Below are 14033 nucleotides of genomic sequence, written 5' to 3' on the forward strand. Positions count from 1 at the left end.
AATTTGAACTCACTACCTCATGGTTGTGAGCCTGACACTTTAACCACTGAGTCATGCTGCAGTAACAACCATCACGTTTTTATAATTTTTGATAGAATGCATTCAATATCAAACTTTTGGATTTTAAGGATCCAACATTACACTAATTACCATCAATACAACTTGTACCTAAACTTAACCATTACAATAAAAATATCGTTTTAGAATAACTAAACAAAAAAAAAATCCTATTAAGTAAAATAACTCTCACCTGATTCAAATATTTCCCTGCAAAAAATGTCTTGTAGCCATTTTGATTCAATTTCACCGGGAAGGCTGTTGGTTCAACATATTTCTGCCACAATGCACTACTGCAGTTACCAGACAAAGAATTGTTCAAAACTCTGTGGTTGTGGGTATACTTACCAGTTAAAAAACTTGACCGACTTGGACAACAGAGAGGACTAGTGACAAACTGCAAAAAGTTAAAAGTGCAAGTGAATATCAGAATATTATCATTACAAATAAGTATGAACAATTACAGTTAACAGGTTTGTGTACACTAAAAAACATGGAAAGACCTTCACAGAGGAAATTGTCTCAAGAGATATTCTCCTTATAAGCAATAAAAACACACTACTAGGTTATGAAGTTAATGGACCATAGGACATGTGCTTCTGTGTTACCATGCTTATTAGCTATAGACTCACTCCATGTCTGTAGCTGATGAAGCATAATGCAGTGGAAATAGATGTCTTGCAGTCCAATGATGTCACTCATGACCCAGTGATATATTTTTCATACACATTGTCAATCAGGAGAATTTTTCTCTTGAGATAATTTCCACAGTGAAGGTCTTTCCATGTTTTTGAGTGTACAAAAACATGTTAAATATAACTGTGTACACCTACATTTCAATCAAAGCTGCTTCATGCACCGCCAGTTAATTATCATTATTACATTTTAACTGGTCACGGCAGCCTCCCTATAATTTAAATGGCGGTGCTCCAGCATGGCCACAGCTTGTGAGCTGAAACTAGATAAATAGAAATAGAAATAGATACATATGCACAATAACTGTAGCAATTGTTTAATCCTGTATCAAAACAATTGTTGTGGTGGTGACCATTTTGTCTTTTTCCAATGAACTACATTAGCTAATGTTTCTTACTGATAGAGGGAAATTTAGCTGTTAACATACCAAACAGCTCTCCTAATCCAAATGTCTGTGATTTTGGTAGAAAAAAGTAACTCACAGATAGCTAATAAAACACCAAATATTACATGGTAAACCATACCATGATATGTTCTGAAATGGTCAACTATGCATAGCTGCATATTGGCACTACTGGATAGGATTGGAAAAATCATAGAATTTATGAGTGCTTTGTAAGCTGAGTTCAAGTCAGCATTGGAAACATCTTAGAGACGACAGAACTCTGACAAGCAGACTGTCTCCAACTTGTGTCTCCAGAGTAAGCCAGCTTGCTGGGTTATCTTGTACATGTCAGCCATTGCATCTCCAAGTTATGTCCACTTTCTGTTACCTCAGTTTCAGCTTCGTCAGCTACTACTTTAGTTCTAAGTTGCCTACATCAGCATTAATAAGTTGAAGAATATTTTCCTGTTCACTACTCCCAGTGCCTGCATCATGTGCTTCAGACTGATTTTCCAGGATGATAATGACATTACTTTTGTTTGTCTGCAATTCTGCAGGTATTAGATGGTTGTTACATATGCTATGTCTGCATATGTGGCTAGTTTGTTTGCATCAATATAATCATGGGTGTTGTTCCCTACAATTTCTCTCCAAATATTGAAACACTAGTCAGTTGTTTTATGTCCTGGTTGGTTCAGTGCTGTGTAGAATGCTGTCATGATTTGTTCATACTACTCTTTCACCCACCTATTTTTTTGTGGCTCTGTTGACTTTTGTTTTATTAGAAGTTTGTCATAAGGGGTCAGGGTTGATTTCCCAGTTCTGATTTCCCTCAAGATCATTTACAGAAGAGCCTGTTACAATTGTCAATTTTTCAACCTCAGATTGGTTTCTCCCTGAGGGACACATCCCTTGATGACCCTTGAGATGCACGATGTGGTGTAATTTGCTTCTAGTATGTATTTTATAAGAAGAGTCCATTTTATCCTTTCAAGCAACTTATTTTCATCACTACTCTAGATACATTCACTTCAACAAGCTTAGAGGTGTCTGCCTACTTTCATTTATTATTATTATTATTATTATTATAATCATCCTCATCCTTATTACTATAAAACCTTTCTTTTATAAGCTTATTGATTGTTTCACTTTTACTTAAAATACTCACTGAACCAAGATCCTTGACTTCTTTCACACTATATGTTTATCCTCTGGTACCCAACACCAAACATTCATATGGACCTCCAACCCTTGAGGATTCCCACTTTTCTAAGTATATTAATGATATTCATCTACTTTAAAGAGATGACACACTAACCTAAATGTTTACACTGTTTGTGGAAGTAAGCTGAGTGACTAGTTAAGATATTGGACTACTTCTAGCAGTATGGCAGTTCAAATCAGCTTTACTCCACAATGCTTTAGTTCAACCAAGTATTGTATGGAAAAGGCACCATATATAGGAAACAATGTTAGCTATCTAGGGAGATCTTTCTAGTTTTTTAACACTTCATAATACAGAAGCAGGGCTAAGTATTAAATCTTAAAAAGGAATAACATATATTATTATTGTCCCTCAGCATTTTCAGTTCAACTTCCACTAAGATCAAATTTACTATTCATCACCATATGTGTTGATTATACACAATACAATAGTGTACTGAGAATTAATACAACTGATTCTATCCAACTTCTCTACAAGAATTGATCTTGTGCAAATCAATATATTCTGCGTCTTCATTCTTCTGATTAGTGAAGCCAACTATGGACTGTTAGCAATGTCCTTTCCACATTTACACAACATAAAAAAAAAAAACTTAGATTCCTTGAGGATTTCTTGGACTAAACATGACCAGTAAAATCCAACAGATGCTTATAAATGACCTCTTTTAATAAAACTTTAAGCATGTTTACATGTATGTAAACATGTAGATGTTTGCATACATACATAAACACATATAGGTGCATAATCTCCAACATTTCAAGGTGGACAAGAGAATATGAAGACACACAAATACAAACACAGGTGGCACAAGAAGATTTCAACTCACCATGTTGTTGAATGTGATACCGGCATCACCTATTAATTTCTTCGTCTTCAACATTGGGGTCTGATGAAAAAGAATAGAATTAATATGATTACAAATTTTGGAGGCCAAATGTCAGTCAGAACACATACAGTGATGCAGGACAATGACAACGACGAAGACGTGTCATTGTCATCATCATCATCGTTTAACATTCGCTTTCCGTGCTGTCATGGGCTGGACGGTTTGACTGAGGACTGGCAAGCCAGGTAACCACACCAGGCACCAATCTCATCTGACAAGGTTTCTACAGCTGGATGCCCTTCTTAAAACCAACCACTCCAAGAGTGTAGCAGATGCTTTTCATGTACCACTGGCATGGAAGCCAGTCAGGTAGCACTAGCTTCGACCATACTTGAGTGGTGCTTTTTACATTCCAGTCAGGTGTCACTGGAATTTGCCACAACAATGATTTTAATTGACTCAACAAGTCTTCTCAAGCACAGTATATTGCCCATCAATTGAAGGGTACTCTTAAATGGGTCAGTTATGTGACACTGGCATAGGCCACAGCTATGGTCTCACTTGGTTTGCTAGGCCTTCTCATGCACAGCATATCTCCAAAGGTCTTGGTCACTTGTCATTGCCATTCTGAGGCCCAACATTCGAAAGTCGTATATATATGTGCAAAAGTCAGCTAAGGGACCATAAGTCAGGGAAAAGATGCACTTGTATATCTGTCAGTAGAGTGGGTATATTATCCAAAATGTATAGCATTAAATATCCATCATGGCTGATCTTAGCAATCAGTTTCGTGTAAAGGATACAATGGTGTGTTAGGTATATAACTTTATGCTCATCAGAATTAGCCGATATGGAAGGGAATATGGCGACTATTCCCTTCCATATCAGCAACCTCTGATGAGTGTAAAGTTATATAATTGGATTGTTACCTAACACTCTATTGTATTCTTTACATGAAACCAATTGGTAAGATCAGCTGTGATGGATATTTAATACTATACATTTTGGATAATATATATATATATTTAGAGGTACAAGCATAGCTGTGTGTTGACATTGTACACGGTTTCTAAATAAGCTTTCTCATCATATAAGCAGTGACGTTTCTTTGTAGTCTTCTGTGAAAATATGTCTAGAATATTACTAGTGGAGGTTGGCAACAAGAGAGTATCTTTGCTTAGAAAATCTGCAGCAACAAATCTCATGCAAGCAGGGAAAAATAGACATTAAAATTATGATGATTTGAGAGAGAGAGAGAGAGGGGGGGAGAAAGAGAGGAGAGAGAGAGAGGAGAGAGAGAGAGGAGAGAGAGAGGGGAGAGAGAGAGAGGAGAGAGGGGAGAGAGAGAGGAGAGAGAGAGAGGGGAGAGAGAGAGGGGAGAGAGAGAGGGGAGAGAGAGGGGGAGAGAGAGAGAGGGGGAGAGAGAGAGTATTTCTTTATTCACCATAAGGTTGAGAAAAAGAGGGGACAAAACAAACGTTGGGGTCAGGGTATCGAATGAGATGAAACATATGAATAAACAAACGATTAAAATATATACAATTAAATGAGAATGAGTGATTAACAAAAAAATGAAGCGGAGGACGCGGTTGACCCCACAAACCACATACTCACACTGAAGACTTTGCTTTCTCCTTTTTTACATTCCTGATTAAACAGATTCTTTCACTCGCAACATACTTGCTATAGACTTCCATCTTTTACGAAACACACTTTGCGACAGGCATTTCTTCTCCAGCCTTATTTTCCGTTTCATGTGGAAAACGAAAAAGTCGATTAGCTCGAGACTGGAGATAAACATGCCTGTTGCAATTCCTTTTACTCTCGTCTTCCACACTACTTCTTTCGCCATAGCAACTACCGAAAGAAAACAGGCTCGCTCCTCCCTATTCAGGAAGGTCGGCGGAACTATCTTAATTACAGATTCGCTCGACAGTTGTACTCTTCTCGAATGCGACAGCAGGTGTTCGACATAAGTCCAGAGTTCAGTCACCTTGGGGCATTGCACAATCGCATGCAGGACAGTTTCACTGTCCCTCTTACATCTTGCACAAACCGGCGAAGGTGCACACCCATGTCTAAAGAGCTTATCTCGAACCGGTAAAGCTCCTCTGTAACATAAATAGATAAATATATGCATATACATGGTTTGATCAATAAGTATCCGGACCGTTACCATAGTAACAAAGCTAAAGCATGCAGAATGAAGCCACTTGGCACAAATTGACCTTGAACTCTGCCGTGCACGCACACTAAGTTTTAACGTTCTGGCTCACAACTGCTATTTACAGCAGTGCTTGGAAGGAAGGTGTGAAGCATGTGATTGTCACAATGACCATGAAAGAGAAAGTTGAGTAGAGAATCTACATCAAATTTTGCCAAAAGCTTGGCGATACCTGCTCAGAGGCCAAAGCAAAGTTTTCAAAAAGTTTTTATTATTCTCAACACAATCGAGGAGATCTTGTGCAATTGAAACCCGAGTGTCTTTTTGGTCAGCCGAAAGCAGTTTTGACACAAACTTGGCAGACATGGGTCTCATATTGAAATCTTCAGTGATAATGGACTGAACTGAACCATAATTAATCTGCACATCCTCTGATAACTCATGGATGGAGACTCAATGATTTCCCCTCACAGCTGCACACACATCTGTGATGTTTTTTTTCCAGTTCTGCTGGTTGCAGGTCTCCCAAAACGTTTGCCAATATCGACATCTTTTTTGGCCATCATGGAAATGTCTGAACGACTCATACACTTGTGCGCAGCTCATACACTCCTCTCCATACACTTTCTGCAACTTTGCATAGGCCTCTGAGCAGGTATCACCATGACAACTTTCTCTGTCATGGTCAATGCAGCAATCACATGCTGGAAACCATACCATTATATAAAAATTCAAATATGTCAATTGCAATGGGACATCTTTACAGATTGTGACATCTTGGTGAATATAAAACTCTAAATCATACTTTATAATTCTGAGCTCTAGTGCCAGTAACAGCAACAGACCAATTTAAATAGACTAATGAATGCCTGCGCTTTTAGCAGATAATTTCATCTTCCGTTGTCAAACCACAAAAATACAGACATAAATAAACCAACGCTAATTGTCAAGTGGTGGTGAGGGAGAAGCACAAAGACACATACACAAGATGGGCTTTTTTCAGTTCCCATCTACCAAACCCAACCATGACGTTTTGTTCTACCCAAAGCTACAATAGATGATACTTATTGCCCAAGGTACCATGCAGTGGGACTGAACCTGAAACCATGTGGTTGTGAAGCAAACTTCTTACCACACAGCCATGTAATATAGTTTGGAAGCATTGTAAAAATTAATACAAAAATTAATTTTAGAAAGGTACATCAGAACATTCTAGGAATTATATATTTTCAATCTTACAGTCAATAACCATGTGCTTATTCTATAGCACATGGTAAACCGAGCTAAAGAATCGCAGTCTTCGCTCGCATCTCAGCCACAAAGCAATGACTCAACATCAGAATATATTCTCTTGTTCAAGTGAACTTCTAGAATTCGTCTCCTTCACCTCGAACTCATACCTAACAGAGTATGCATTTATGTAGCAAACTAAAAGAGAAGATATCAAGCTACAGCAAATATATTTAAACTTTCTTCACAACAGTATATATATGTTCATACAAGTACCAAATGATTTTATTTAAACTTGTCTGGATTCTTCCTTTATTTGATCAAAAATAAAGGAATTAGAAAATGTGTTGATACAGCTGCCATATAAAAATAAGTGTCCTGTTCTTTGTTACCGAGTGTGCCAGGTGACAAGGCCACCACAATAAGAGACGAGACACTTCAAGACTCCACTAAACCATGCAAATATGAAAAGAAAAAAAATGATGTAATAATGATAATGATGTGTGTGTGTGTGTGTGTGCACGCATGCTGAAGAAGTTGATGACAGCAATGTTAATTATTTAGCTTGAGATTGCACACCCCTACTACTGAGCATATCCAACCATCTCATCTTTTATTTTCAGGTATAGCATGTCTAAGGCAAGTTTATCTAATGTATTATCATTCCTGCTTTAAGATGGTTGAGGGTGATTTGGGTACTATTTCTAGCAAGTTGACTAAAAACATAGACATTCCCTCATTGGCTCAGTTTCCATATGATGACAAGGGTCCCAGTTGATTCAATCAACGGAACAGCCTGCTCATGAGATTAATGTGCAAGTGGCTGAGCACTCCATAGACACGCATACCTTTTCACATACTTCTCAGGGAGATTCAGCGTGACATAGAGTATGACGAGGCTGACCCCTTGAAATACAAGTATAGTGACCCCTGGCAGTTATGACGACAAGCAAAACGGAAAAGAGATGTAACAAGAGTAATCTTCCTCTAGCTTCAAGAATGTTTGAGATTCTTCTGGAAGTTTCTGGTTTTACGTGGAAGTCAAGGACTTCTGGTCCATCCCTATATAAAGGAAAGAAATTCTAAATTCGTGTCATTCAATACCTGTTGGTTCGTCTTTCTTACTTGGAGACATGTGACTGCAAACAACATATTCCTGTAATGTTTATAAGCTTCCTTCAATTAACCTTGTATATGAACGCATTACCTCCAATAATAAAAGTCATGACTTATTACAAGCGTCTCATGAATTCTATTTTCTTGCTGTTAAGAACAAGGCCTTCTACTATAAAATGGTGACCTCTCATGTTACGAACATGATAGCCGCTTCACTATAAAATAGTGACCTCCAACGTTGCGAACACGATACCCGCTTTGTTTGGATACGCAAACCACAGCACATGGTACATCAATGCCAAGCTACATTTTTCAAGGCAATTCCTATATTACTCTACAAGCACTTTTGATATTCTAATTTTGAAATAATTTCGTGTCTTTCACATCCAACAAGAAAGTCACTTATCATGCTTGTTCTTTGTCATAATTATGAGTAACACTTCCATACCAGTTTATTCCGGTGATGCTAAACTATGGGTTGCACAACATAATTCTTATTCTATAGCATGTGGTAGACCAAGCTACAGAACTGTAGTCTTCACTCGCATCTCAACCACAAAGCAATGACTCAACATCAGAATATTTTCTCTTGTTCAAGTGAACTTCTAGAATTCGTACCTAACAGAGTATGCATTCTTCAATAATCTTTTTTGAAGCAATTTCCTCTCACAATGTCGACTGTCAAAGCTTTATGCCAGTAAATTCATGTTGGAGCATTTCCAACATGGCGTCTGTCTTCACCTTCCTTACTGGTTCTTCCCGTGCAATTACCACTGAGCATGCACAGAGGATGTGCACGCCTAATCTTGACAGTTCTCTGTTGCATTTGCCTGTCACAAACTTTTCACGTGGCCAGACTTCGACAGCCATGCACACAGTGTTATCATCAACACCACTAATACTGCCACTGCCTCAGCCTTCACTAACATCACCACTGCCATGGTGTCAATGCTAATTTTGACTCATTCCTGCTCCATCATCTGTACAGTAACCAGTTTTGTAGCCTTATACAGTAAATTCCAGTCACTTTGAGTACCACACAGTTGGATGGCCCTTCAAACGGCTTCCTTATCTGAGATGTGACATTTTTTTCACCAACCATGCATTTCAAAACAGCATTCATTGGAACAATTCCAAAGAACTGAACATTTGCATGTTTTTTTGTTTTTCTTTCATGTTTTTTCAGTCTCATCATGAGCTTTTTTGTTCCAATTTTTTAGATGCACAGCTTTCACCGCAAGATACTGCATCAGACTCTGCAATTGGTGTTGCTTCACAGTGCTTTCAGCAGTTTCACTTGTATATTATTATTGCTCAATGTTCATACACACACACACCACACACACACACACACATGCACATACATACATACATGCTGTCTGCCTCATGCTATCCACTCACACACATTTCTGAGTTTATTCTAGCTGAATGCTTTTCTGAAGCCTTTCTTGGCTGGCAAAAAAGGTCCCTACATGTCTTTGCCATGCATTGCTTCTCTGGTTAGCAGGATGCACAAACCACCTCTTATAAATGTATTTTTTTTTCTTTGCATCATATAGTGTTCCATGCATTTTCTTCCTTTGGTGCCTGATCAACACCAAGTTACAGGTGTCTGTAATGCACAGCTCTATTGATCAAACAATCAGAGCACTCATTGCAGAAATTAGCAAAGAATTCATTTACTTTATACGCAAGTGAGCAGGTGAGCGAGTGAGCGAGTGTGAGTGAGCAAGCAAGTATGTGTAAGAGAGCAAGTGTATGAGAACATGTGTATGAATGAGTAAGCATGCAAGTGTGGGCAAGCAAGCACATGAGTGTGGGTGAGCAAGCGCATGTGAGAGAGTGAGCAAGCAAGCATACAAGTGTGAGTGAGCAAGCGTGCAAGTGTGAGTGAGCAGGCATGCGAGTGTAAGTGGACACATGTGAGTGTGAGTGAGCATGTGTATGACAGCATAGAGGTTTTGTGAACGTGTATAGAAGCTTTGTGTGTATAGAGATTTGTAAATGCAGAGAGACTTTGTGAGTTTATAAAAGCTTTGTGAGTGCACACAGTGAACAGATTAAAGTGAGAATGAGAAACTATGAAGCAGTGAAAGAGGAAAAAAGATCAGAGCTCATTACTGAATTAATAATGTGATGTGTGACAATGTTTCACTGTTTATGGCCAATCCTTGTGATGGCCTTGTCCTACTTTACTGACACAGTGAGACTGATCTACAGTGTTTATTGTATGTCTGACTAGCAGGGTAATCATGGGATAAGGACGGAGGGTGTGTGTATGTGTGTGCGAGTGTGTGTAGATGATAAAGCATGGTTGGTAGGGAGGAGGGGAGAATGGGGAAAGTTGAGAGAGAGAGAGAGAGAGAGAGAAAGAAGAAAGAGGAAGGGAGAAAGCGGGAGGAAGAAAGAGGGAGAAAGAAAGCGGGGGGGGGGGCAAGAAAGAGGGAAAGAGAAAGGGAGAGAAAAAAGAGGGAGAGAGGGAGAAAGAAAGAGAGAGAGAGAGGGGGAGGGAGGGGGGGTCATCTTTGTACAAGTACAGATATACACAAAAATATACCAGAAAGAGAAAAGAAACCAGACAGTAGAGGGAAAAATAGTTTAATAGTGAACGGGAGGGGAAAGAAAAATAATAGGATGGAGAGAGTAATAGAGAGTAGTGGGGAAGGGATAAGTAATAATATGAAGGGGAGAAAATAGATAGGAGAGAGGGAAATAAACAGAATGATGGAAAGAATAGATCTTTGATCATAGTTGTTCCAGATGAGGCCATCACCCCAGCTCTTATTTTTTCCAGGCAATATATCTAAAACTATATTATGCGGCGAGCTGGCAGAAACGTTAGCGTGCCAGGCGAAATGCTTAGCCGTATTTCGTCTGCTGTTATGTTCTGAGTTCAAATTCCGCCGAGGTCGACTTTGCCTTTCATCCTCTCGGGGTCGATAAATAAAGTACCAGCTTCGTACTGGGTCGATGTAATCAACTTAATCCGTTTGCCCGTCCTTGTTTGTCCCCTCTATGTTTAGCCCCTTGTGGGTAGTAAAGAAATATATATTATGCAATTTTTCTTTAGCAAACTGTTTGATACGAAAGAAATTTGGTTGATATTTTTAACAATTTGTGGGATGAGGCAAAGGTGACTTTGTTGGATTTACAGAAGGGTAGAGATTTAGAGAAAATGTTTAAAAGGACAATTGTGAGGGTAGCAGCAATTGATGACCCCTTAAAGATAGAAACTCTAGCTTTAGTATAGAATGGGAAAAAATTAGCATAGCTGCACATTATATAACAGGAGGTAAAAGATTAAATTTGTGCATACAAGAAATTTTCCAGATTTTTACATCTAAACACAAGTTGCTTATATATATCTATATATATAAAACTGTAGTTGTGTGAGTGTCTGTCTCCTACGATTTAGATTTCTAACTCCTCCCACATTTTGCGGTGCAGTTTAACCAAATTCGGGTATCTTATAGTCGTGATTCATATCGAGCCCGTCTGGCTATTAGCGCGCGTCTACGATGAGTCTACGATTTTAAAAATAATTTAACATCATTTCATTTTAATGCATAATTTTTCGTGTGTCGATGGCGGCGGAGTTGGCATCCACGCTCAAACACCTGCACCTGTGTTTACTTCTCTGCCTTCTTCCCTCCCTCGTGAAGCTGTGGGGAAGGGAGTTTAAGGAAATCAACGTCGTAAAGCGTTGTCAAGGAGACCAGCGTTCTTTTAGAACAAACGACTTCATGGCTTGAAGACACCAAAACAGAAATGGCTAAGAAAGCCCGAATTGGCATCTATAAAGGAAGTAACTCTCTAAAAATGCTTATATAGTTATTTCCCTTACAAACCCGAGCAACGCCGGGCGATACTGCTAGTATATTATATATATATATATATATATATGTATATATAAAAGGCCAGCACACTGTCAAACAAGATTCTCAGGGACAGAAAAAGCCTCAGGAGACATAGGTCAAAGATCTAAAAGTGGCTGGATAGATAACTGACGGATAGAGAGAAGCCTGTCTTAACTTGGATGCTCCTAGTAATTGAAAGTAAAGATCAAACTCTCTCATGAAAGGGAAAGGAGAGAGAGAGAGAGAGAGAAAGAGAGAGAGAGAAAGAAAGAGAGAGAGAAGAGCTGTGGAAAGCGAAAAACAAATTCCAAAGCTTTCTATAAATTCGCAAAGGAAACAGCTTCAATATAAAATAGAACCATTGTTCCAAGGAAATGACTCACTGACAGCAGACCCAGGAAGAATAAGTGAGATACTCTCAGTGAACAATTTAAAAGTGTCTTCACTTCCCCCCTTGGACACATGCAGATAAAAAATCCAGCTGAATTCTTTGATATTGAAGCTCTTAAAAAGGAGGTGCCAGACATTGATTACATCAACATTGAGGAAACATGTAATAGTGGCCATGGATGAAGGAGTTCATGCTCTGCCACTGGTCCTGATGGCTTCCCAGCTATTCTCCTAAAGTCAGAAGCAGGTTTTAGTGAAACCATTTCAGATACTTTTCCAAAGTTTCCTTGCAAGTGGTATACTTCCTAAAAACTTTCAAGTACTGCAATATAAACTCAGTACAAATATAGTACAATGTACATTTACAGCACCTGAAGGCACTACAATCCCAGAGTCAAAGGCAGTGAAAGATTTGAGGATCAGTATGTGCAATGATGCATCATTTCATATGAACATAAGCAAGATGGCAGCAAAGTGCAGACAACTGGCAGGATGGATGCTGAGATCCTTCAAGACAAGAGACCAAGAAACTATGTTGACCCTGTGGAGAACCTTTGTTCTCAACTGCCTGGACTACTGTTCCTAGTTATGGTCACCGCATAGTGCCAAACTAACAGCAGAGCTTGAAGCAGTCCAAAGCCACTACAGTAAAAAGATTGAAACAGTGCAGTGGATGAGCTACAGGGATAGGCTGAGAAAACTACAGCTCTACACCTTAAAATGAAGGCATGGCAGATAAGCAATAATATACATATGGAAAATCTTAGAAGGGCTAGTACCAAACTTTGGCATCGAGTGTAATACAAATGCGTGAATCAGCCGCCATTGTATTGTACCAAAGGTGCTGTCCACTCCATCTAAATTCAGGACCAGGTATTGCAATATTCCAGGGTTCAAAGGTCAACAGCTTTTCAATACCCTGCCACAAAAATAAAGAAATTTGCATAAAGTGGAAGTAGATGTCTTCAAAAAGGAATTAGACATCCTCTTCTCCACAGTACTGGATGAACCAACAGCCCAACATGAGTTACAGATGAGGGCAACAGAATCAAACTCAATTATACAGCAAATGTACCAACAACTGGGAAAAAGGAACATACAAGAGTTATGATGTGGAACACCCAAGCTAAGGAAATCAGAACGACCATGGTGCTGCTCCAGCGTGATCACAGCCACATGGCAAAAATGAGTAAAAGAGTATATATACATATATCTATACTGATACGAACACAAAAAAATGTAGACGAACAAAAAAAACATTATGCCCCTTGTTCCATTAGTTGGGATAGAACCGGTGTTCCAGTTGTTCAGGTCAGTGGTTTTTCCTTTGTCCTGTCAAGGAGCATGGTTATTGATGGCCGTAGGCACTTGATCTCTGGCCCTGTACGGTCACGGAGAGTTTAAAAAAAAAGATAAAGTTTTGGCAAGAGAAATACGCACTGTTGACGTACGGTATGTCTCTCTTTCTGGCTGACGGCCTAATATATACGGATAGCGCTAAGTTGCAAGGGCAGTCAGAGATGACCGGACGAGGGGGAAGACGTGGTTTGACAGAGAGAGACAGGGGCAGTTGGAGACTGGCAAGTGATGTAGTTGGGATACTGCGCTTCGCCGAATAGAAATATAAAATGAAGAAAATGTGGATCTTTTCCTTTTGAACAGCACTTTGTAACATAATTTCTAGGTAACTAAAAAGTTTTAAACTTCGTATACTGGTAGAATGTGTTTATAAAACATCATTTTCTCTTGGTTTTATTGAGTAAATTCTATAGTTTGTAAGATATTTCGTCTGAAATTTTGAGCATTTCGGCAATTTTAACCAATCGATTACCTCCATTGAGCTAAAATCATTTGCTGTGTCTAAAACTGAGACAACATCCTGTCACTAACCCTAAAAACCTCACCCTAAGTTTTTTTTTCCTAATTATTAAATTAATTTAATTGTTATGCGTGTAAAAAAAACGAAAGCAATGGAAAATAATTTAAACAATTAATAAGCAAAATAATTCTATAATTTTATACACACGCTTTCCGTACGTATACGGAAAGTGTGTGTGTGTATAAAATTATAGAATTATTTTGTTTCT

General features: G+C 38.7%; 1 protein-coding gene across 1 annotated transcript in view; it reads right to left on the reverse strand.

Moving 5' to 3' along the window:
• LOC115213774 (N-acetylglucosamine-6-sulfatase) overlaps positions 1-14033 on the reverse strand; it is an 85591-nt gene that overhangs the window by 32230 nt on the left and 39328 nt on the right. Inside the window, exons 2-3 of the mRNA XM_029782603.2 lie at positions 3190-3249; positions 251-454 (exon numbers count right to left, since the gene is read on the reverse strand). Coding sequence (XP_029638463.1) covers positions 251-454; positions 3190-3249 — 264 coding nt within the window. The remainder of the gene's footprint in view (positions 1-250; positions 455-3189; positions 3250-14033) is intronic.

Source organism: Octopus sinensis, linkage group LG7 (assembly GCF_006345805.1).
Source record: "Octopus sinensis linkage group LG7, ASM634580v1, whole genome shotgun sequence".
NCBI classification, from domain to species: domain Eukaryota; kingdom Metazoa; phylum Mollusca; class Cephalopoda; order Octopoda; family Octopodidae; genus Octopus; species Octopus sinensis.